Below are 26,174 nucleotides of genomic sequence, written 5' to 3'. Positions count from 1 at the left end.
CAAGTTGACGGGTATATTGTATGATTCTGAAGTAGTATATACATGAGTCTTATGAATTTATGGGTGTAAAAATTTACAGTATATACTAAAACATTGAGCAAATGCTAACTTTTTAATGGTGGTAGATTTACAGTTTTTATTTTCTTCTGTATAATTTCCTTTCAATGAGCATTAATTATTTTTACTATAAGAAAAATAAATTATACACACACACACACACACACACACACACACACACACACACATATATATATATATATATATATATATATATATACCCTTAAAAATTGCAAGGTTGAGAGGGCGGAGAAGCTGGGATCTAAGTGTTGCAGTGACCATTTTGCCTGCATGGATGGCTCAGGATAGGAATTTCTCTTTTGGTCCTCAGCAGAAAATGTTTTGTCTTCTCCATACACGGCACTTCTTTGCTCAACAGATCGTTAATCAATTGCTTTGCAGGAGGACGAGGTGCCCCTGGCATGAAAGGAAACCCAGGGTCCCCCGGAAGCCCAGGACTCCCAGGATTTGCAGTAAGATCTCATGGTTATAAACTTTAGCTTCAGCTTAGAAAGCTGAGTTCTCTAGAAATATGACTGCATCCCACATGGGTCCGCAGGAAATGGCAAAGTGTAGATTCTGAACTCAGGAAACTGAAGGTGCGGTCACGGGTGCTTGTTGAGTAAATGAGTGAACTGGTGAATTTATTTATGCACATGTCATTTTTAGTGGTGGCAGAGACAGAAATTAGATCACTGCCTGGGGCTGAGTGTGGAAACCGGGATTGACAATAGATGGATTCGGGGTATCTGTGGGCACAATGAAATTGATTTAATGCTGATTATGGTTAAAATCATTGAATTTTACTGATATATAATCATATATACATATCTATATATTTATATATATGTATATATATATATGTGCAAAGGATCAATTTTATGGTATGTAGCTTATACCTCAATATATCTTTCTTTATATGCCTTCATATCTCAGTATAGTTGTTACAATTACTGATCATCTGTCATTTTCCTGTTATATAGAACCCTGTTATTCTATTTATTATTATAATGAACCAGAAAGTTATATTTGATAACTAAGAGATGCATGTTAGAATTTATTAACACTCGAACATAGTCTGAATTCTTTTTTTTTATTAAAAATTTCCGCCTCCTTCCCGCCTCCCATTTACCCCCCTCCCCCCTCCACTCCCCCTCCCTCTCCTGTCCAGAGAGCAGTAAGGGTTCCCTGCCCTGTGGGAAGTCCAAGTTCCTCCCCCCTCCATCCAGGTCTAGGAAGGTGAGCATCCAAACAGGCCAGGCCCCTCCAAAGCCAGTATATGTAAATCCAGTGCCATTGTCCTTGGCTTCTCAGCAGCCCTCATTGTCTGCCATGTTCAGGGAGACTGGTTTTATCCCATGCTTTTTCAGTCCCAGTCCAGCTGGGCTTGGTGAGCTCCCATTAGATCAGCCCCACCATCTCAGTGGGTGGGAGCACTCCTCGCAGTCCAGACTTCTTTGCTCATGTTTTCCCTCCTTCTGCTCCTCATTTGGACCTTGGGCGCTCAGTCCGGTGCACCAATGTGTGTCTCTGTCTCTATCTCCATCCATCGCCAGATGAAGATTCCCTCACGGTCCTGACTTTCTTTCTCATGTTCTCCCTCCTTCTGCTCCTCGTCAGGACCTTGGGAGCTCAGAGCTTGGGGGAATGGGATGCTTGGGACATAGTCTGAATTCTGATGATGCTGTGGCAGATAGAATTTCTACCACTATGTCAATGAAGTAATTATTGCTTTAATCCCAATGACTTATAATGTCTAGGTGGCTTCTTTTTCGGTTTGGGAAGTTAAAAAGCAAAACAAAATAAATAAAATGTTTGGCATGGTATTTGTGGCACAAAAAAAAGTTCACGTTAACAGCTAAATTTGGTGACTTATACCTACAATCCTAAGACTGGATACTGAAACAGGATTGCTGGGACTTCAGTGCCAGCCAGTCCACAGTTTGAGACTCTGTTTTTAAAACCATTCTTCCCCACCTCCACCAAAAGGAATCTATGCTGAAAGATATTCATGTTCTAGTATTTACCCTTAAAGCAGAAGAGAGACTCAGAGACCAAAGCAGGCACATGGGCAGTCTCTGATACGGGCACTGGGCTGTCTACCCTTCAGAGAGCAGCGTCATGGGTCTTTGTGTACAAAAACTAATCAACCTCTAACATATGTATTTAATAGTATGTGTATATTAAGTGTTTTACATAAACATACAACTACGCATGTCTGTCAACATATAAATATTAAATGTGTTTTAGGGGGAAATCCATGCTTATTAAAATTCAGAAGTTCTTCTTGACAATGTTTATAAGACTGACCAAGAACAGTTCTACCAGAACAGAAGGCTGACTCCCTTTTGTGTCACCGTAGGGATTCCCAGGGGACCAAGGGCACCCAGGACTGAAAGGAAGCAAAGGTGAAACACCTCTACCCTGGGGGCAAATGGGTGACCCAGGCGAACCTGGGCTCAGAGGTGTGCCAGGGAGAAAGGGCTTCGATGGAATTCCTGGAAGTCCAGGAGCAAAGGGATCGCCAGGACCTAGAGGTGAACCGGTTCGTATTTAGATTTTTTTTTTTTTACATTTTCCACTCTGTAGTAAAATGCTCAGAATCCAGGAGATAATATGATCACCAAAATTACGTAGTTCTTCACTTTAGCCACAAAATAAGGCGTCTTCAAAATAGCAGTAATAGCCCACGCAGATACTCATAGTGTTTGGACAAAATGAGCTCCTTTTGATGGCTTAGCCCAACTGAAACTCTGTGCTGATAACAACGCTGGTTCACACCCTGTATCTCAATATGTGGGTCAAATGCATTTGTAGAAAAACTCTAAAAAATGGGAATAAGTTATGGCTCAGTTGGCAGAGCCCTTCTGCACACAGAGGAAGTGCTCAACGTGGAATTAGAATAAATGGGACAGAAGTGCCCATATCTGCAATCCACGCTGGAGGAAGACATAGCAGAAGTTCAAGGTCATTCTTAGCTACATAGAAAGCTCTAGGCCAACATGGGCCATGTGAGATCCAGTCTCCAAAAATAAGGAGAGGAGCCTGACTGGAAAGGAAGAAGAGAAAAGGAAAGGAGAGAAAGTTACTAGCAAAGGAAATTGTCAGCAAATATTTTTGGGATTGTTCTTATTCTTTTAAGTAAATGCATACAAGATACAATATTTAGGGATATATTAGTCAAATGAAGAGATAAAATATCTAAAACATTTCAGTTCGTGTAAATGTTATTCTCTTCCTGGGATAGAATTTCTCACACATTCAACTGGAAAGTTCATAGGGTGACACACCACAGGCATCCCACAATGTACCTATGAGAAGTTTGCCCAAGTTAATCTACAAAATGCCAGCTTTTCCCCTTCTCCAAAGGGTTAATCAGATTTATTCAATACAGAGGAACTCAAGTGAGACAGTTTGGGGAACTTGGTAAGCAAGTTTGAAGATACACTCACATACACACACACGTGCACACACATACACACGCACACACACACACACACACACACACACACACACACGCACACACATGCACACACGCTCATCAGTCATTTACAGGTTCTCTTAACAAGGTGAATCCAACTCCCTGGAACGTACATATTGTAGGCAGTTTTTCTTGGTGCGTCTGCAGGACCAGGGATTCCCAAACAGTCTCACTGGTCCCCCTGTTTGCGCTTGAACTACCCCGCGGTAAGGAAATACTGAATTGAGACACTGCCAAACATGTTCCTGTTGTCACAGGCCCTGAGTGGAAGGAAAGGGGACCAGGGACCTCCAGGGGCTCCTGGATCACCTGGACCTCCGGGACCCCCAGGACCAGCTGGACCACCGGGCTATGGACCTCGAGGAGAAACAGGTCCAAAGGGAACGCCAGGAGTTCCTGGAGCCCCGGGACCACCTGGAGAAGCCGGTTGGTTAGTTTTTTCCAGTCTTGCTTTCCTGCGAAGTGGGGGATGGTTCTCACAGCCAACAAGGCTCTTTCAGCCTTAATGAACACATACATAAATCTGTTCCTCGCAAATCTGTCTCCCAATCTGGAGATTGGGAAAGACGTGACAGAAAAAAATCCATTTCCCCTGTAACAGGAAGTTCATCTGAAACTTCTGTAATCATCGCTTACGATGACTGATATCAATACACTTTCCAACGGTGGAGTAGAATTCAACTACAAGACACTCAGAAGGGGCAAAAAGCAAAATAGAAATAACTAAGTAACTTAAATTAGAATAAATTGATCTGAAGAAGTGTTTTCCCTTGTATCTGTGACTCCGGGTTATAAACCAAACTTCAAAACAGCTAAGATATGTGAAAGTCATTGATAATAATTTTAAAGCCCATGTGACTTTGGCGTCCCACAAGTACTGGAAATAATTTCATGTCCAGGAGAAATGGGTCTCTATTGTGGAGAGTTTTCAACAAGTCATGCCTGTGTGGTATTTATCACTTCAATGAGCACTTAAACAGTGATTGCTTGGAAACCCATGCTGTCCAAATCATCATAGCATATTCTCTTTACCAAGATTCGGGTACCACTCCATAGTGTTCATATGCCATCAAGTGAATGTATATTTTTATCATATATGTAATCATATTATATATTTTTACATATATGTAAAGCTTATTTTATGACATTTATTTTAAGTTGGAGACTGTTGTTCTCATCCAGGGATTTAGCATGCCATATGGAAGCCCAAACCTAGACCATCAGTGAATTTCATGTGGTCCAAAGTTAAGAAGGGTTCCTATAGTGTTTTTTAGCAATTGAAGATTTTAACAACATTCTGGTACAAATGAAAATTTATAGAATCGAAATTACAGTAGCCATACATGAGATTATTGGAATTTAGTCACATGTCTGTGTTCTCGGTGGCTACTGAACAATGACCCAGTTATGTAGCTGTAATAGATCAGAACTACAAAACACAAATTACTTACTGCCTGGACCTTTATATAGCTTATTGACTCTTGCTTAATCCGTCATCCAACCCTCTTCTGTTCTTTCTAAATATGAATCTATCAAATTCTCCCATCATGTTTTTATAGTTATGAATGAAGCCATTTTTTATTATTAACATATGATGGTGAGAAGACTAATCACAAACATGGTTTAACACTGGCCACTATTTTCAGAGCATTGTCTTGAATATTTATCTGCAAGGTGATCATTATTTCTACAGTGACAGAGAAGGAACTTCTCAAAAAGGTTAGGAAATAGGTCCACGCCCACGGAGCTTGCAAACAGCAGTGCCAAGCTTCAAACCCGGCCCCATACACTGACTCACACTTGCTGTTTTGTTCTGTGAACACCAGCCATTCAGTAAGCTGGTACCCTGCCACTATTCTCCAGCTTCACTGTTACTATCAAGTCCTGGAGCAAGTAAGCTTTCATTTCATAGACCAGCCTGCCGGGCTACTTTTTTTCTTTTTTTAAAAAAAATAATTCATTTATTGTTATTTGCATTGGTGTTTTGCCTGCTTGCATGTCTATGTGAGGGTGTCAGATCATGAAGTGACAGACAGTTGTAACCTGCCGTGAGGGTGCTGGGAATTGAACCTAGGCCCCCCTGGATGAGCAGTCATGATCTTAACCGCTGAACCATCTCTCCAGCTCCCCCTGCAGGGTTATTAAGTAATAAAGCAAGGCTCAGACAGATGCCTCTGAATTTTTGCAGATCAACTAGAAAAGTTTCTGCAGTCTGCTTACCCCTGAACTACTTTTGAAACCCATAGAAACAGGGCTTGGTTTTATTTTCTTCGGGCTGTGTTTATAATTCCCTCATAATAGTTCACACGGTTGCAAAAACATACTTTAATACACAACCCAATGCTACAATCATGTTTTTTTCTTAAGGTCTTAAAGGAGAACCAGGCATATCAACACCAGTTCCAGGTCCCCCAGGACCTCCAGGGCTCCCGGGGCAGGCCGGTCGGCGAGGTCTACCTGGTGAGTACCCCTCTTGCCAAATACAGTCCATGACATCAGATGGCTCTCTCACTTTCCTGGGAAAATACCATTCCCATTTTAAGGAAAAAAAAATACATTCATTGAATCTGAAAGAGACTACAGATGGGAACCATTCTGAAAAGCCGGGTGGCAGGAGGTTTCCTGATGTCCTTTGAGGGTATCCACAGGCTTGCTGGTGCTACTGAAGCAACAGTTCCGAAAGATAACGGATACAGTTGCTTACAGAGGTTATAGAGCAGAGTGATCCCCATGGCTTCTGCTGGGAGAGCAAGCTGCGCCTACCCCACGGATCAGTGTGTTTCCCGCAGCAACTTTATTTGGAACTTGATTTACCTACAAAAGTATTTGAAATTTAATTTTGATTTATAGAGGAAGACATATCGCTCAAGATATTTAGGATCTTCTTAAATTATTAAATTATATCATTTGTTTGTTGGTTGGTTGGTTTTTCAAGATAGGGTTTCTCTGCGTAACAGCCCTGGCTGCTCTGGAACTCACTTTCTAGACCAGACTGGCCTTGAACTCACAGGAATCCACCTGTTTCTGCCTCCCGAGGCTGGGATTAAAGGCACGCGCCTCCGCTGTCCTGGGAAGTTACATTTGTAAAATTCATAGCAGCTCCTGACCTCTAGCCCACTGGCTAGGAAAGAAAGGCTGATGTTATATTAAAACTTATTTCACAATTTCCGGAAAGTGCTGGGAGGACACAGAGAACACAGACATTTCTTTAGGAAAACAAACGAAGGAAATTCACTGATGTGCGCATGTACGTGTTTTTAAGGTTTGCCTGGACCTGTGGGAAAATGTGAGCCTGGTCTTCCCGGACCTGATGGTGAACCAGGGCTCCCAGGAATTGGACTTCCTGGGCCTCCAGGACCTAAGGGTAAATTAAAAACTTTGGAATGTAAGGTCCTCTGTGGATGCTTTGAAGCTATAACCATGAATGAAATAGGAAAGACTTATCGTCTGTAGTGCAAACGATGCTGTCCAAGACTCTTCAGAAGTCTTAGGACAGTATCAGGTGAAAAGACAGGATTCACAGAATTCCAGGCACCGTCTCAATCACCGTTCTTCTTTCTGCACTGTAACTTATTTATTGTGTGTGCCACGGGGAGAGGGAGCACAGGCGAAAGTTAGAGGACAATTGCCAGACTCCATTCTCTCTTTCTACCATGCGGATCCCAGGGATGGAACTCAGGTCAGCGGGCTCCGCAGTGGAAAACTCTATATGCTGAGCCATCGTCACCCAGGCCCAGCAATCATGCTTTCTTAAAAAAGCACAGAAAACAAGCAAAAAAACCCAAAAACCTTGGAAGGTAATTCTCTAAAATGGTAATAGCAATTCTTTCTAGTCATAAGAGTTTTTTTTATTTAACTCTGCCCTTCTTGGGTTTATGTATTTCTTGATTCCACACAGTTTTAAATAAGAGATTAAATACTAAATCCACACATTGGCCTGGGGCTATATAGTATAGCAGTAGAGTGTGTGTTTAGCATGGATAAGGCTCTGAATGCATTCCATAGTGTCAAACATAACAAAGCCCTAGGCTTCCCTGTGAGCATGAAAACAATTAGGGCTGGAGAGATGGCTGAGCAGGGATAAGCAGATACTGCTCTTACAGAGTACTGGAGTTTGATACCCAGAACCTGGGTCAGACATCTCTCACTTGCCTATAACTGTAACCGGAGGGGGGGGGGTTGGGGGGGGGGCCCTGGTGCCTCTGGTCTCTGTAGGCGTTGGCACTCACACTGACATGCCCACATACATATCCATAATTTTAAGATGATAAAATAAATCTTTCGACAAGAAAAAAGGATACTGTTTTCATCAAAATAGAGACATTCCAACAACCCCAGTGCTTATACTGAATAACAATTAGAGCAGTGCCTCTGATAAGCACATCAGACAAAATCCAGGCCAGGATCCATTCATAAGAAAAAAAAAACCTCAGGCACTGGACTATTATGTAGAACTGTAGGCTTTATGATACCTTTGTGTTTGTTTCACAACTGCCTAAATTGTTTGCTAAAATACAATTGTTTTGATATTTCACCTCTTGTTAGTAATACGTCATTGTTGATTATTGCGCATCAATTCGACCCATGTAAGGTAACACTTAGTAAATGAAAATACAACCCCCAAAGCAGGTGTGATTCTAATTTCACCGGTTTCTTCCTTCATGAACTAATGGAGCCTGGCCCATATTTTGCCTAGTCCTTCCTGGGCCTTCCATTAACAACCTGCATGCTAATTTTGCAAGTCTGGATCCACTCTCTGGACAAATGCAGCAAACTATATGGGAAGCAGAATTAGCCAAAGAGCTAGAGGACCGGGGAGCTGTACTGTGGATGCACTGGGCCTGGTTCTATAACTCTGCACTGGAGTAGCTGAGGTTTAAGGATTTTCTTTTTCTTTTTTCTTATTGAAACAACTTTCATAGCCAAGGCAATTTGACTTGGAACTCAGTCTTTTGTTTTGGTTTTTATTTTTGAATTGCTAATTTGTCCGTTGGTTTTATCATCATCCAAACATTCATACCAGCATCTCTCTACCAGGATGCCTCATCAATGTATTTGATACAGGAAATATTGCTCATAAGCTTTCTGTGAGGCTGATCTCTAATATGTATCGCTTTTGTTTTGTGTTTTCTATAGGAGATCAAGGTTTCCCAGGAACAAAAGGATCACCTGGTTGTCCTGGGGAACCGGGAAAGCCAGGCCGTCCTGGAGAACCAGGCCACCCAGGAGCCAAGGTCTGGAGCAACTGAAACACAGGGCGGGGTGATTACAATCAGTAGTTGAAATGCCCTTATCAGACAAGACAGTTGGCTTTAAAAATTATCAGTATATTTATAGACAAAGATATTAATTTTCCAGGATATTTGTAGATATTAATTTTTAAGTCCCTGTGGAAACTCACACTTCTATTCCTTTATTAATGACTTCATAAACATTCAGAGTATAATAGGGACGCTCACATTTTCTTCAGTGGATATGGACTGTATATCCTGAAGCAGTATTTTGCGGCAAGGTCATTGTCTAAAGTTGAAAGGGAAATATTTGCTGAACTGTGGTCTCTATGCAATCACACTCGGAGCACCCCTAGCAAGCAAAACTGAGAAGCACTCCACTGGGGACACTAACCTAATGTCTCTGCTGCAGGGAGAACCAGCACTAGCCAAGCCGGGGGAACCTGGAAAACCTGGCTTTCCAGGAGAAAGAGGCAATCCTGGGGAAAGTGGAGAAATTGGACTCCCTGGGCCTCCAGGCCTCCCTGGAACTCCAGGAAAGGATGGACCTGATGGGCCTCCAGGTACAAGGCCAAGTGTGATGACCCTTCTCCTCAGCGAGCTCCACTAGGTGCTCTAGGGGGCTCTAAGCACTTCCACCTCGGCGAATAAATCAGTGAAAAAGCCTAGTTCTTTCTCCATTCAGCTTGGCTGTTCTATGTTCCTCCCCTCCTTACTTCTTCCTTTTTTCATGAGTGTCCTCTATACAAGCATATTTTGGTTTGGGAAGGTGAAGTCACAGAACGATGAGGGGACGGCAGCACTGGGACCTTGGGCTTTGGCACCTGAACAAACACCTGGACTCTCCATTGCAGGAGACCCAGGACAGCCTGGACCGCCTGGAGCAAAAGGAATCCCGGGGAGGTGCACACAAGGACCCAAGGGTGTCCAAGGACTTCCGGGCCTAAATGGATTGAAAGGGCAACCAGGTACGAGGAAGGCCTCCCATTCAGGAACTAGGTAGGCAGATGGCTGGGTGGGTAGGTGGCCTCTGGCTCTGTCCTTTGCTGTTTAGTATGGAAACTGTCCAGCAACATGTCCTGACTGCTGTTCAGCAAGACGTGTTCTTTTGGAAATATGACCCTGGCTTTTATGGATATTCCAATTAGCAGTGGGCACTGGTTATACGAAGAGACTCAAACTTACCATAGTGAGTTGACCTGTTCCTTTTATGTAAGGAAATCTAACTCCCACCAACAGCTTAGATGATAAAGATAGACTGGCAGGTAGATGAGTCATTAGTATATATTCATATGCATAGACTTCAATCAGTGCTTTACTTTTAGAACTTCCATAAGGATATAGTAGCTCTATGGTGATGAAGGCAGAGAAGGCGTACACAAAGCTACCTTTTTAGCTCTAAACTAAAATATGTAGTTGATTACATCATAAGCAACATGAAACCAATATCTATGAAAATAATCCCAAGGAAATAAGGCTGCATGACCTATTAACTGGGAAACACACTCTACCTACTTGGGCCCTTTCAATCAGATCTGGTGCCGGCTTCTAGGAAAAGGTCGTTAGAACTCCATGAGTGTTTGCAGACTAGCATTCTGCTTACCTGTTTCAGATAAATTCATGGCTAACACTTCATCATTAGAGTGGCACCGCTGTTTGCAGAACATATGGGAGTTCACTTCTTGGGAGCTGCTGTGTAGGTCTGCGGTGCAAGGCTGGTAAACGGCAGTCCCGGGATGCATCTGCAGCTCTCCGAAGTAGACATAAGTACTCTTCCTTGACCACTGTGTGACCCCCAAAATGGATAACATTAGAGCAGTGGGGATTTGAGAGATTTTAGGGAGAGACAATAAACAAAACACACAGACAGGTGTGCTGTTTGCTCAACATCACATAGCTAAACAATCAACAATAAAATGCTATTGGAGGCGCTAGGGGAAGCATTTGTTGAGTTGCTCGTTGATTTACTCATCCATAAATCACTCATTCATCTCTTTATCTGTAGGTAGAAGAGGCGATATGGGGCCAAAGGGAGACCCTGGCATCCCAGGCTTGGACAGGTCAGGAATGCCTGGAGAACCCGGCCCACCAGGAATGCCAGGTCATCCTGGCGAGATAGGACCACCTGGCCGGAAAGGATATCCAGGGGATGCAGGATACCCAGGGCCACCAGGTATCCTTTGTGCCTTTGTCTTCAAAGTCTTCTTCCATATTTTTCCCTTCAGGGACTCTGCACACTGTATGCTTTTTCTTTCTGCTTAGTCTATTTTTTCTCCTAAATCGTTTTAAGAGGAAAGGGTCAAGAGGCAGGAGAGTAGAATAGAACCATTACATTTTATAATTACCCAGGATATGCTTATTTTTGCTGTGGAGTAATTTTGTATATTATAGGATACCATCTAGTATTTTATTGAGGGTTTTGCATTTATATTTGCAAGGAACACTGATCAGTTTTCTCGTGATGGCTCAGTCCCATTTGCACCAATGCTGGCCCTGTAGAGAACAGGCAGGAATGAGTTCTCCTGCAGGGCTTCCTGGGAAAGCTTATGAAGAATTGCTCCTCCTGGACCACATGATAGAGTTCACTAGCGAAGTCATCTGGGTCCGGACTCTTTTTGTGTGGAAAGTCTTTAAATTATCAGCTCAGGGTCTGGAGAGATGGCTCAGCAGTTAAGACCACTTGGTGTTTTTCCAAGTGAGCCACACCAGGTGGCTCACGACCACCTGTAACTCCAGCTCCAGGGGACCTGCCATCCTCTTCCAGCCTTTCCAACCACCTATGCACATAATTATCAGTCCTCTGTAATTTATGATGACTAGAAACAGCTCTAGTCACTTCTATTGCTTCGTGAGTCCATTTTGGTTCCATGTTGCTCTAGAAACTTGCCCATTGTATCTAAGTCATCTACAGTGTGGCCACAAGACTATTCATATTCTATCTTCCTAATTCCTTTGAATTTGTGGTTGTTTTACTATTCCTTCATTTGTAAAGAACATTCTGCTTCCTTGTGACATAAGGACACCACTGGTCTCCCCTCCGGAGAGGAGACCCCAATAATAGCTTGAAAATGGCTTAACTGACACATTGTGCTTCAGTTCCTATTACTGGGCTTCTCTTGTGTACCAACTCTATTCTTGGCACTAGATTCGCATCTCCCATAGTAGGAGAGCAATAAAAACTACATTTAAAAACCAACTTTAAGATGAATAAGAACAAAGTATCATGACATACATAAATAAAGACATCAGAATAAAACCTTATCACTTAGTAAGCTACTTTTCTTTTTTTTTTTTTTTTCTTTTTTTTTGTTTTTTGGTTTGTCGAGACAGGGTTTCCCTATAGTTTCTAGAGCCTGTCCTGGAACTAGCTCTTGTAGACCAGGCTGGCCTTGAACTCAGAGATCCGCCTGCCTCTGCCTCCCGAGTGCTGGGATTTCAGGCGTGCGCTACCACCATCCGGCTGTAAGCTACTTTTTAAAACAATGAAAAAAAAACTAATTTCACTAGGTACTATGAAGGAACAAAATGAGAGGTGTACTGAGAAGGAAGTAATACGGCAGATGCACCAGAAGCTCAGGAAACAGAGTTGTCAACTCTGGTGTGATTTGCTACAATGACATACAGACCCAAGTTTTAAAAGACATTGACCCATCTCTTACCCAAGCTTGGTTACTTTCCTATTTACAAAAATCACTCTCTCCCAACTTCTCTGTCTATCTTTTTTTGTTTTCTGGAATATTTTGTTTTTTCATAGTCTATACATCATGGAGTGCTTTGTGTTAATTTGTTCCCACAGGCGAGAAAGGAGAGGTTGGGATGATGGGTTATCCTGGAACCACTGGTCCTCCAGGGTCTCCTGGGAAACCAGGTTCACAGGGGCAGAGAGGTGAGTGCTGGTGTCTTTCTCGGTGGCATGAGGTATGGACAGTGCTCACCTACTTAGCTGCAATGTAAATGACGTTTGTTCTTTAAGAAAAAATAGTTGTGAGGGAGGAACATATTTGGTTTGTCGGTGTTCTATATTCCCTTCTTCCATTGGAATGGAGCTGATTTTCACCCTGCACACTACACTGACCCAGTTATGCTTAAGGCTGTGTGTTCAGAAACACTATCAAGTTCTCAGCACCGTTCACACTTCTGTTCTGTTTTATCATGCGCTCTGCTAAATGTTGGTTTCTAATGCACTGCTTATGAATGAAGGACCTGATGTGGTCACTCATGTCTGTCAGGTAGCCGTGGAATCGCAGGAATAAAAGGGGAAAGAGGACGCCCAGGATCCAAAGGTGAACGAGGAGAGAAGGGAAATCCTGCAACTCTCCAAATTCCACATTTAAAGGGGGACAAAGGAGAACCCGGATTCAAAGGTAAAGAACTTTCTGTGTTTAGAGTTGGCTGATTTGGGGACTGTGGAACTATCTGAGCCAACCTCTTTCATTGAAAAATGAGGACGGTGTTGAGTCGTCTGCTCATTCACACAGCTTTTTGGAAGCTGAGCATGAACAATACTATGTTCCTCACTGAACGTATTCACTTTTATTTTTGCATTCTGGTCTGCTGTTTTTAAATGGATACTAGCTGATTTTTTTAATCAGATACCTCAAAGCCCAGATCTTTGAGAAGTCTATGAAAATATGACATCTACTTCTGTGAAACTTACACAGCAATGTCCAGAGCATCCCTATTCATGAAAGCAATCTAGGAGCCCTTCAAGAGAGGGAGGGGCACAGAGAAAGCGGTATATGTGCACAGTGCAATTATTTTCAGAAGTGTGAAGAAGAACAAAGTGAGTACATTTGCAGGAAAATGGAAGTGACCAACAAGAAGTACATTAAATTCATTCAGATTCAGACAAATGCCGTATGTTTCTTTCATGTGCAGATCCACACTATCATATAGTGCTCATGGAATGAGAAAGTATATGCAAAGCTGCCTAAGGAAACAAAGAGGGCTGATGGGAGCAGGGGATTAAAAAAGGAGGTGGACTAGGGTCTGCAGGGGAATCTACTCAAAGTAAATTTACATTCTTTCATGAAAATAGTCTTATGTAAGTCATTTTAATAAGGTAAATAATATTATTTTCTTCTTAAAAGAGTCAGTCAGGTGGTCAAATTCAATGGTGTAAGTCTGTTATCCCAGCACTCAGGAGGCTGAGACTGGAGGATTGTGAGTTTGAAGGAAACCTAAGCTACAGAGTAAGGTCTTGTCTCAAAAATAAACAAAAACAAATTAACAGCAACAAAAGCGGTATTTCTGGTGGAAATGGAAGGCTCTGTTCCCAAGTCTACTTTATTCTATTAACTAGGGGATAGGTGTCTCGGGCTGCATCACAAAGCAGCTTCTCATCTCAAAATCCTTGGAAAGCAACAGTAAGAAAAAAAATACGTTATCCTGAACTTTAGTCTTTTAGCATATTGGTATTTGTTAGGTGTGGGCAAAAGAAAAATTAAATCCATTAGAATCATTTCAAGTTACCTGCGTGGCTTTGCAGCTATATTTTGTCATATGATTATATAGCCAGTGTCAAGCCAAATCAGAAGCAGGATCAAATCTAGTCTTCTTGATCAGATTGGATCTCAAGCAACTGTAGACAAACAGAGAATCTCTGGGTAAAACATTTCCTTTGCAGATAAATTCTCGCAGAAGAGAAAGCATTTTAAAAAATGCATGATGGCTTGCAGTATCACATTATAGTAGAGAAAATCCTAATGTGCTTGGAGAAACTAGGGGCCACTGATAATTTTGGTGTTCTTGGCACATAAGCATTTATAGGCTGAAAGAATATCTGCTTTGAAAACTCTGCATGGAGCCAGAAGTTTGGTGGTCATTCATGCCTTTAATTCAAATACTCAAGAGAAAAAAGCTACTGCGTCTCTGAGTTCAACAGCAGTCTGGTCTACACAGCGAGTTCCAGGCCAGCCAAGCCTGCATAGTAAGCCCCTGCCTCAAAAGAAACAAACACAAATTCTGCATAGACCGTGCTAGAAAGACTGAATAGAGTCTCTCCAGGCATGCATGACAAAGAACTTTCTGGAATTAACATATGATGAACTATGAAATTAACATGATGAACTATGAAAAAAGACCAAATCCAACCAAATTGCCAACAGAGAAAATGAATGATCATTGGCAAAAGATTAATTTAAAGGTTGCAACTATTTTTGATAAAGGAAAGCTAGGAAGAGGTTGTCATTTACTTAATGAAGGTATATGTCATAGCATTTTCTTTCTTTCTTTTTTTTTTTTTTTTTTTTTTTTTTTGGTTTTCGAGACAGAGTTTCTCTGTAGATTTTGAGCCTGTCCTGGAACTAGGTCTTGTAGACCAGGCTGGCCTCGAACTCACAGAGATCCGCCTGCCTCTGTCTCCTGAGTGCTGGGATTAAAGGCGTGCGCCACCACCACCCAGCAGTATTTTCAACATATTGCTGAGGATCACAGATTCAAGAACAGCAAAAGGGACATATTATGTATGCCTCTCTAATATGCATGATCCACTTTTTTAAAATCTGTTTTTGAGACAGATATAATCCGTAGTGACCTTGAACTCATTGTGTGTCCAGGCTGGTCTCAAACTCAAGATTCTCCTGACGTAAACCTCTTGAGTGCTGGTGTGCCAGGACACACCTCCGTTTTTAAAATGTGGATTTTAAACACAGAGACATTCACTCCAGATGTGGAGGAAACATGGAGGATACAAGTCAGTGGTAGTTGACATTACTTTGAGAAAGCTGCATGGGAAATAGATCTACATATCTACAAAAAACCATGAACAATGTAAGGTATAAATGAGAAATATTATACTTTTTAGCCAAGGCCTATGTATCATATTCAGGTACTACCGTACATTTGATAGATATTGACTCAATCTCATGGTAAGCCAAGGAGGTGGATCTGGTGGAGAAAGATCGTATGTGGTTGAGAAATCAGGTAGCCATTGCTAATCTCATTTCATACATAGGACTTGAGAGGTCAAGTCCATTATCCAGTGTGTTTACCCATTGTTGTCGTGAGAAGCAGCAGCTGGTTCCAGTGGTCATACCTGTCCTTCTTTGGGTGTGCTGCCATGTGTCTGGACCACAGACACTGCAGAGATGAGGAAAGCAGAAAACTCAGCAAATGCAATAGCCAGAGGAGCCTCCACAGAAAAGGTTTTGTGAGTGTGATTCAGACAAGCAAGTAACCTTTGGCTCCAAGGCTTTCTGAGGCTCCCACTCCTAGCTGAAGAACTCCTGGCAGCTGGTGGTCACTGGAAGAGGGAGAATGTTCTAACGTGCTCTGACCAAAGGCAACTTGGCGAGGAAAGGGCTTACTTTGCTTTACACTTCCAGGTCACAATCCAACATTTAAGGGAAGTTTAGGGAAGGAACTCAAGAAGAAACCAAGCAGAAGCCATGGAGGAATGATGGTTACTGGCTCCTCTCTGGCGTGCTCAGTTATTTTTCTTATATAACCCAGGCCAAAATGTCTAGGGATGGTGTTTATTACCCATGAAAAGCTCTGCCTTCCCACCTCAACCACAATGTCTGACAGACATGGCCACAGACCAATCTGATCAAGGCAATTCTTCAGTTGAGCTTCTCCCTTCCCAAGTGACTCTAGGTTGTATCAAATTGACAATATCAAGGCAGAGGGCCAGTTGTTTTTTGTTTTGTTTCGTTTTAATTGATGTGACCCATGATAGCTTACCCATGCTCTAGGGGATGTAGCCAACACCTATGCATACGTGGGCAGTACTAGTTGGACCCATGGGGTTATTTTAGAAGAGGGAAGAAGAGGAAGAGGAAAAGAGGAAGTGGGAGAGGGTTATGGAGGGAGGAGTGTATCTAGTAGTTGTTGAAGTGAGGAAGAAGGAGTGGTGTATAATATCTAGAAACGTTGTATTCATATGTGAAATTAAAAAATAATGAGCGTTAGAAAGAACTCAACCTCCTTATGCTGTATACAAGTCTTGCCTCCTAAAACATGCCAAGTATGTATTACTATTTAATGTCTCTGTGTTAGGCATTTTATTATATCCTGAATACATAGATACAGCTTCCTGGTCACAGTGAAACTTGTAGTTTAGTTGGGGGAGTAAACATTAGTGGAACCTAAATACTGTTTTAATTCAAGTAGTAAAGGTTAGGCTTTGTGGGCCTCATGAGGGCTCTATTGTACACTTTTCTTTGGCTTTGTTTTGTTTTTATAACCCCTCTAATAATTTACACTTTTATACTGTTACAGTTTTACAAACCATCCTTTGCTCTCTAGCCATATAAAATCAAGCCAGGGCCTTCAAGATAACTCTAGAGGTGAAAGTATTTGCCATGTCAACCTAAAGACCTCAGTGAAGAACCACATGAAGATGGAAAGAGAGACCCAACTCCAGAAGAATGCTCCCTGACCTCCAGACACAGGCATTGACACACAGGTTCATTATAAACACCCGTGCACAACTTCACAGAGAGACACACAATGATACTGAGTGAAATCTAAAATAAGCACATACACGGATGAATGAATAGAAATCAAGCCTGCAGGCTAGAGCAAACACAGGCATTGAACAGCACACATTCTTAGATGGTGATCAATGGAAAACCAAAGGAGGAGACAACCTCACCCCTTCACCGCTCCTTTCTGTGCACAGGCTATTGTCTGGTCTAGAAATTCTGTCTCATCCCACGCTTTCTTCATCCAATTAGCTGCATGTCTTCAAGACTGAGCCACAAAACAGATCCTCTTCCAGGAAGCCTCCCTTTTGTCTATGGTACCCAGCTGCATTACAGAACGTATCTCACTGTCCAGCAATTGCTTGTTGCTTGGCTGTCTCCTCAATTAAGCACTGAGAACCTGGGAAGAGGAACATGACTTATGTTTATTTCCAGCGAACAGCACCAGACTTGTCTGTTAATTAGACACTTAATCCACATGGACATTGGTGTATAAACGGGAAAAGGCACAAAGCCAGGCCAAGGAGAGGCTGTAGAATGTTCCATACAGTTAAGGAAGCTCGTAATTGATTGGTGATAAAAGTGTATCAGTGAATATAAATAAACAGGAGAATAAATCAAAGTCAAGTTTTAGGGACGAAAGCATGTCCTGCAATGTTAGTGATCTTTCTAGCCATGCGAGACTACATTCAGTGCTACTGCTGAGTGACAGTTTGAGTCACATCTTGGTCTTTGACCTACATAATGCCTAGTAAAGCTTAACAAATGCATTGAGGGTAGAACTGTTTATATAAGAATTGGGTAGTATACTGTTTGGCTATAAAAAAGGAAGAGGTATTTAGGCTACTAAATCTTAAAATATCTTATGGTTGTTTGTAGTATTAGGGATTGAACCCAGTACCTCACTCAATATTAGGGAAGGGACCTACTACTGAACTACACGCCAACCTTTTAAATGTCACTGCAATGCATCTCATGATGGCAGTTGCCATCATTGGTTGAGAACTGACTCTTTCTACATCTTAGTGTATCCGGCTCCTCTTAAAAAACAAGCAGACAAAAAAAGCCAGAAGCCCACATTTCCCCATGCTCTTGATAAATGTGTGATGTTGCATTAGTCAATAGCCTATCAATTTAGACCAGGATGTGAATGAGTCTGAGACGCTTCCAGTTTGCTTCTCACCAGGTGAAAGCCGGGGCCTCATGAAATTTAGACATACGCTTTACAACAGACACGTGTCTTTAAAATCTGGTCTTTAACTCTAGGATTTGTAGGAAATCCAGGTGAAAAAGGAGACAGAGGCATTCCAGGGTTATCAGGTCTGAAAGGCTTCGAGGGACTGCCTGGGCCCCCAGGCCCTCCAGGTAAGGCTAAACATTAATACAAACATCATTCTCTAAGCTTTCCTAGACCGAAATGTAATGAAATGTTCTTCTAGACTTTGGCTAAACATAAACTCTACCCTGAAAGTGTTCCAGGAGAAAGTTGCTCTAAATTAAACCAAAGAGAAAGGGTTTGGTAGCTAGCATCTATCTAAAGCAAACCAAAATGAAGGTGTTGGTATCTGGCATCTACTGACTAAAATACCTACGTATGGTTCCATTTTTACACTCAAAGCTTTATTTTGAATGTGTCAGCGATAAAAATTAATTAATGCTCTAGTTGTTTTCACTTTTGCATCTTCCTTTTGTAAACGAGTTATGGAGTTTGCAAAGGAATTTTAAGCTATTAAAATAGTCTCCTACCCCCAGCAACCTCAATAGCAAGATGACTTAGATGATAGCAAGATGACTTAGATGACAATTGACCTTCAGTTTGCTGTCAGAGATATACTACAGTGTGGTCGGTCAGAGGAGCCTCTGCTGACGCTGGTCCTAGGACGGCTCTGAGCAGGCCTAATAATGGGACTCTGGCTTTATCCAGTTTTCCACATTCTGAGTCCCCAGTCCTAGGGGGAGCCCTAGCTGAAGGAGAAAGGGCAGCTAGTTTAGCCAGCTAGCCTAGGAGTTGTGTACTTAATCTACTCCAGGGAGCGCCAGCTAATCCTATCATCCTGTTATGACAACTCTTCAAACTCACAAGTCAGAACTGTAGACTGTTCTATGTCTTGGATTGTTCTGGTTTTTCACTTAATAGAAAATTCTGTACTTGTCCACTCATGCGAGCAGAAGATATGTGCTGAGCACATGTGCCCAGGAGAGCTGGGTCGGTAAGTGACTCTGTTATTCTCAAGGGCCCTAGAGGCGACGTGGGACACAGTGGGAATCCTGGAGAAGCAGGGCCAGGCGGCATGCCGGGAAGCATGGGGAACATGGGTGTGCCAGGTAACACTATGACCCCTGCTATTATAAGCCACTGAGTTCACACGCAAGTCAGACTGTAGACGTGCTGTGTTTCGGATTGTTTTTGTTTTTGTCGTTTAATAGAACGTTTATGTTACTAAGTGTCGCTTTTAAACAAAGGTTCTGTGTGTGACTAGAATATGAGTGATGAGAATCTCCATATGTTCCTATAATAATACCACATTCTATGGCTCTGTCTTGTGAAAACCCATCTTCTTAATGCTTGGGAACCAAGGGATACTTTAAGATTCTTCCCTTCACTTGTCTTACCCGTATCTGTCCTCATTTCAGGCCCTAAAGGGAGAAAAGGAACTTTGGGACTTACCGGGTCTAGCTGGAAGACCAGGCCTTCCAGGGAGTCGTGGTCCCAAGGAGATAAGGGGGAGCAAGGTCATTCAGAAGGTGCAAGGCCAGGACCACAGGGACCAAAGGGTATATAGACCACTGAAATAGTTACATTTTGGCAAAAGTGGAGGGCCTTTTGGGTTTTGCTTTTGTTTTTGTTTTGTTTTTGAAAGGGTTTCTTTTGTAGCTTTGGAGTCTGTACTAGACTAGATCTTGTTCACCAGGCTGGCCTTGAACTCACAGAGATCCATCTGCCCTCTTCCTCCTGAGTGCTGGATTAAAGGGTGTGTGCCATCACCGCTGGTGAGGACCTTAAAATATCAACAAGGGCCAGATTAAGTGTAGGCAGAAGAGAAAGCAAGAGATTTCTATACAATCGGGCAGCTGTGATTTTTTTTAAACATCCCTATTTTGAAGCTAAGGCTATCTCGTGATCTCGATTTGGGAGATTTCTCTGTCCCTGCAGTTTAAGTGTGCTCCCAGTAGAGGGCAGAGATGACAGGCACACAGAAACTGATAGGGCAGGTTTTTTTCTGTCCTCCAATGCAAACCATGGATTTATCTTCATAATAAATTTTTGTTCTTGGCTTTTTTTTTTCATGCAGAACTTTTACATTTGACCATGCATGCAAAATTATTTGTCTTGTTAAGATATAATAAAAGGCATAGACTAAAATAACTATACAGCATCATTAAAAGGTTAACAAAGAGGGCTGGAGAGATGGCTCAGAAGTGTAAGAGCATTGCCTGCTCTTCCAAAGGCCCTGAGTTCAATTCCCAGCAAACACACATGGTGGCTCACAACCATCTGTAATGGGGTCTTGTGCCCTCTTCTGGCCCTGCAGGAAGACATACAGACAGAATATTGTATACAAAAGAAAGAAAGTAAGAAGAAGAAAAGAATAAGAAAGAACGAAAGAAAGAATACAAAGTATAAGAAGAAAGAAAAATCAGAAAAGAAAGAAGAAAGAAGATAAGAAAGAAATAAGATAAGAAAAAGGAAAGAAAGAAAGGTAAACAAGACCCTAAAATGCCTATATGTAGTATCTTGTGGCAGCGGACTTTGAAGTGTTTTCACATCAACAGAAGGCTGTTGCCTTGTTGCAGTGGTCCTTTCCACAGGGCTTGTGTTCATCAGACTGAGGCTGGCTAACAAAACACCACATGTGTGGCAGCAACTGGATGTTGAGTGCGGCTTGGTTGCTCTTTTAGGTTTAGTTCCATCCAGTCTTCTTTCTGCACTAACACTAAGAAGCAGAGCTGCACAGTATAGAGCCATTAACAGGCATTCCAGTAAGCAGAGCTTCTAAACGTGGGACCCTGTGTCCTCCCTGAAGAAATTGCAGCATCCCGAGAGACCCACTAATTGCTAAATTGGACAGTTGAGTCCTCAGGTGCATGTTTAGTAAAGGAAAACAGATGTCTTTTGTCAGCTGTTCAAGGGTTAAGGATTCAGAAATCATAAAGCTGTGGGCCTCAAAAGTCATCTCTTTTGGGCCAGGGGATGAGCCCTTTCTCTTATACAATTCCAATCCTTAGGAGGGTGGAGACAGGATGAGCTTCGGTCACCACTGACCACACAAGTTGGAGGCCAGCCTCAGGCAGCTACATGAGACCCTGGCTCAAGGCAGCCAACGAATGAACCTCTGCTGTTATTCTTTTGTCCATACCTGCAGAATGTCACACATTGTCAAAATGAGAAGGAAAAATTTTAGAGACAAGGCAGAGACTCAAGAAAAAGGAACTTTCATTATTTGAAGTACAATTTTCCCCCTATTTTGACTGGTTTTCAGAAACACCAGGGAGATGCCTTCCGCTGGGGTATTTTCTCCAAGAGCAAGTCCTATTTTGGTTGGATTCTTGCTCTGCTCACTACAGCTCTTTCTAGGCTCAGAGTTTTTGCAGACTAACAACACACGGAACTTGTAGAATTCTCAGTTGGCTTCAGGCTGGTTTTTTATCAGGTTAGGGAGTTGCGGTAAGAAGATAATACATTCCAGTTAGTGGGATGGAAACTTTGTAAGTCACCATCAACCGTGCATGTTCTAGAAGTATTATTAGTCTGAGATACAGATTGTAATGAATGAATAGTACATCCGTAGAGGATGTTTTTTTAAACATGTGGTATGCATACATGTGCCTTTAAGCACTGTATCCGCAGGACACCTCTCTGCTTAGCCTGTTTCCTACTCCCCTTTCCCGTTGCGCACCAGTCTTCTGTAATTTCCTACTTGTGTGATTTTTTTATACCTAACTCCCAGCTGGCCTTGTGGTCCATGAAGGCAGGGACTGTATGCATCATATATGGGCAAGTCTGTCGTCACATAGACCCCAGTGTGTCCAGGATCCCACTCATGGTTAAATGTCCATCTCTCTTACTATTGCTCTTTTTGAAACCCTCTCGGTTCTTTGTCTTTAAAAAGAGAGAGAGAGCTACACTTGCATTTTGCATTGGCCCCCTCACAAAATATGCAGCTAACAACTAGTCCCATACATTCAGGGGTCCTGGCCTGTAGCAGCCATAGCAGACACTCAGCAGGGACTGATAAATGAATAACTAACTTACTTACTTACTCCTAACCACATGTCCTGCTCATATGGAACTCTTAAAGGTGTTTGACTGAATTTAAGGGTGATCCAGGATTTTCCAGGTATGACAAAGGAAAGAAAGGAGAGAGAGGCCCACCTGGGCCACCTGGACAATCGGGACTTGCTGGACCTGACGGTAGCCCCTGGGAGTCCTGGAAGTCGTGGCCACCCAGGTGAGCCCTGTTTTACAGTTTGGAAAGTAGAAGGAAAGAAAGAAACTGTGACTATAGGATGCCCCTTACCTTTTTAGAACCCATCTCTGTAAACAGAAACAGCTACAATTCTGATGTATACTGATGTGGGATCCCCTCTAAATGCTGTGAATACGTTTTATGACCATTGGTTAATAAGAAGCTGCTCTGGACCCTATAGCAGGGCAGAATAGTAGTAAGGTGGGAATTCCAACCAGATAGAGGAGGAAAGAAGGCGGAGTCAGGGAGACACCATGTAGCTGCCGAAGAGGAAAGAGAAACATGTCTGACACCCATAAGCCACAGCCTAGTGGCAATACATAGATTAATAGAAATGGGCTAACTCAGGATGATAGAGTTAGTTAATAAGAAACCTGATATAATAGGCTAAACAGGGTTGTAATTAATATAGTTTTTGTGTGTTTATTCGGGTCTGGGTGACCAGGAAGGAACGTGCAGCCTCCGCTTACATATATACTGTAACTGTTTTGATTCAACTTTTAACTTCAATTCTAACTGCACTCAAAATTGTGAATCAATCAGCAGCGGCCTCATTTTACTGTCTAAGGGACCAGAATCTAAACACCTGCTCTTGTAATCAAAACATCTGAAGTTCTGGCTCAAAAAATCAGCCAAGAAGCATGAAGTGATACTTTTTCCCACACAGTCTTAGGTTAAGAATAACATAGCTAGCGGGACAGGTTGTAAGCTGCGTAGACTGGGTAGCTTAACATGAAGCTGTTTTCTCACAGTCTGGAATCCAGAACTCTAAGACCAACGTGCTGGTAAGGCTTGTTCTTGTGAGCCCCCCCCGGGGTGTGGCTAGAGCCACCTTTTTTGTTGTCATCCTAATCTCTACAAAGATGCCACAAGTGTTGGGCTGCAAAATCCTCACTTTTATTCAACTTTTTAAAAATTGCATTGTTTATTTATTTATTACATGTGAGTGCGGTATGTGTACAACTGCAGGATGCATGTAGAGGTCAGAGGACAACTTGGATAGGAACTTGTGGGAATCAGTGCATCCCTTCCATCATGTGGATCCCAGCCGGGGATCAAACTCGGGTTGTGGGGGTCGAACTCGGGTTGTCAGGCTTGGCTGCAAGCGTTACTACCCGTTTAGTTATCTTGCCAGTCCCAATTTTTAACAACCATATTATGAAACCCAATGGTATTCTGAGGTACTGAAGAGTTGGATTCGATGGTATAAATTGGGAGAAACTATAATTCCTACCACCTGTAGTGTTATTTTAAATTTTTTGCCCTGGCCTACTTCTGGCTCAGACATGGTGTCCATGTTACCTCTATAGCAAGTTTTCATTTTGTTTTATTAAAACCATTGCTCAAAGCTCCTAAAGCTGCCAGAGAAACCCCTGTCTCGAAAAACCAAAAAAAAAAAAAAAAACAAAAAAAACATTGCTCGCTAGAGATGAAGCTCAGTTAGTACAGCATTTGCCTCACGTATGTAAGGTTTTAGGTTCAATTCCCAGCCCTGGAGGAGGAGGGAAAAGTGGGAGGAAAAATTATTTAATTAACCTGAAAAAACTTGAACTATTTTGGGTATAACTGCAGACTACATAAAGATAGCATTTAACTGACGTTTTCCAACACTGCAGAGGTCAATAGACTTGGCCAGTTGGCTCCTGATCTTAGCAGCATGTCAGATATTGAACACTCTGTGTTCAGGATCACAACTCAGGTCTGTCATGCTCAGCCACAAGCACCATCTACCCACTGAAACCATCTTACCAGCCCCCAATTTTTAACAACCATGTTGCTAAATACAATAGCATTGTGAGGTGTTTAGCATCAGGACTTACAACATATGAAAGGAATGACACCTGTGTGATTTCCCAGGACAAATGTCTGAGGTGACCTGTCAGGAATGTCTGCAAGGGTTTCCCAGAACATGGCTTATGGTGGCTGGAACTGGCGTTTTGGTGGCAGTGAGGGAAACTATACGCTCACATCTCAATGTTCTTTTTCTTTGCCCTTTTCTCCGAATATGCAGGGAATCCGGGTCCTGGTGGTTGATTTGGGTCCCTAAAGGAAAGAAGGGCTGTCCAGGCCTTCCAGGAAGCACTGGCCCCCCCAGGTTTCATTTAAAACTTATTCTGCCCTTTGCCTGAGAAAACAACCTCCTTCTCAAGGGGTTAGGCTGTCTGATGCTCCCATGAGATGCAGAACAGTGGGGTTGAAAACACGCCTTTCTAATGAACATATCTACCCAGTTATAAAATGCCACGTGGTCATCTCATGAGAGTATTAATTGGGCCACACTTTTTTAAATTCTTATGCAGTTGCGCAAACAACGGTTCTGAAAAACTCTGTACTTTTGAGCCCTTTCTACCTATCTCCCCCGGTGTTCCACAGTAGGCCATAGAAGCAAAGAGGCCATGTCTTCAATGGCGTGGTTTGGATTTCTGTTTGTTTTCAGCCCCTCAGGATTCCCCAGGACCTCCTGGACCCAATGGGTATGAGAGGCAACAGGGCCATGATGGAATTCCTGGTCCACCCGGAGAAAAGGAGAAGAGAAACAGCGTTACAGCTTCTGCAAAAATAAATAAATAAAGTAATAAAATAAACCAAAAATGAAGAAAGAAAGCGAAAAAGAAAAGAAAAAAAGAAAAGCAGTCTGGTGGTAGCGGCATACCCTTACCATCAGAAGACAGAGATAGGAGGGTCTCTGTAAGTTCAAGGCCAACCTGGTCTATAAGAGCTGGTTCCAGGGCTGTTACACAGAGAAACCGTCTCAGGGGAAAAAAAGTATTTACTTTGTGTGCATAACGTATGTATAGGGGTTCATTCATGCCACTGCCATGTGGAAATCAAGAGGATGAACCACAAGAGTTGATTCTCCTCTTATCCTACATGGGATAGAGGGAGTTGATTCTAGGTTGCTGAGAGGCAAGAGCCCTTACCCACAGAGCTACCTCACTGGCCCTTACTTTTAATATTTGATCTACTTGTTTATTAATATTTTTAATTCCATGTGACTAACCATTCTTCGCTGGTTAGAAGAGTTTGGTCTCTACACATTCTCAGCATGCACCAGTTGTACTTCCTTCATATATAAGATTGTATGAGATGAACCAAATGTTAATATATCCAAATTACTCTTCCAGGCTTGCGGGGGCCCATCCAGGCCCAAAAGGGAACCCTGGTGTTCCAGGTAGGCACTTCTTCTTCCCTGACCTTAATGAATCTAGTTCTCTATTTTTGATTTACCAGACAATGTAACTTGGCAAGTGAAAGATGCCCTAATGGTGGCATTAAGTATTTAAGGTCTTAATAGTCAATTAAAATTGTTTATTAACACAACGAAGGAAGGACTCCAAAGCTATGACCAGGCTTTGGGAGCTCCTTCTGTGAAAGTTTTTAAAGATAAAAAGATTTGTATATCTTTGTTTGTTGTTTGTTGTTGTTAGTTGGTTATTTCAATGATGTGACTCCTAAAAGGATGCAGGTGGAGCATCCTTCCTGTGTTGAGATACAGCTGTAGGGCCGCCCC

The 26,174-nt window shown here is 42.4% G+C and overlaps 1 protein-coding gene across 1 annotated transcript in view; it reads left to right on the top strand.

The window, feature by feature from the left end:
* Positions 1–26,174, top strand: part of Col4a3 (collagen type IV alpha 3 chain) — a 131,707-nt gene that overhangs the window by 85,760 nt on the left and 19,773 nt on the right. The window contains 23 exon segments of the mRNA XM_038339473.1: positions 460–530; positions 2,420–2,602; positions 3,796–3,964; positions 5,906–5,998; positions 6,801–6,902; positions 8,675–8,772; positions 9,182–9,332; positions 9,624–9,737; positions 10,775–10,942; positions 12,566–12,655; positions 12,999–13,133; positions 18,462–18,565; positions 19,430–19,520; positions 19,830–19,858; positions 19,860–19,905; positions 19,908–19,970; positions 21,169–21,176; positions 22,515–22,610; positions 22,612–22,645; positions 24,675–24,706; positions 24,709–24,754; positions 25,098–25,196; positions 25,785–25,835. Coding sequence (XP_038195401.1) covers positions 460–530; positions 2,420–2,602; positions 3,796–3,964; positions 5,906–5,998; positions 6,801–6,902; positions 8,675–8,772; positions 9,182–9,332; positions 9,624–9,737; positions 10,775–10,942; positions 12,566–12,655; positions 12,999–13,133; positions 18,462–18,565; positions 19,430–19,520; positions 19,830–19,858; positions 19,860–19,905; positions 19,908–19,970; positions 21,169–21,176; positions 22,515–22,610; positions 22,612–22,645; positions 24,675–24,706; positions 24,709–24,754; positions 25,098–25,196; positions 25,785–25,835 — 2,073 coding nt within the window.

Source organism: Arvicola amphibius, chromosome 8 (genome assembly GCF_903992535.2).
Source record: "Arvicola amphibius chromosome 8, mArvAmp1.2, whole genome shotgun sequence".
In the NCBI taxonomy this organism is placed as follows: Eukaryota; Metazoa; Chordata; class Mammalia; order Rodentia; family Cricetidae; genus Arvicola; species Arvicola amphibius.
The sequence above is the reverse complement of the archived record's forward strand: the minus strand, read 5'-3'. Positions and strand labels throughout refer to the sequence as shown.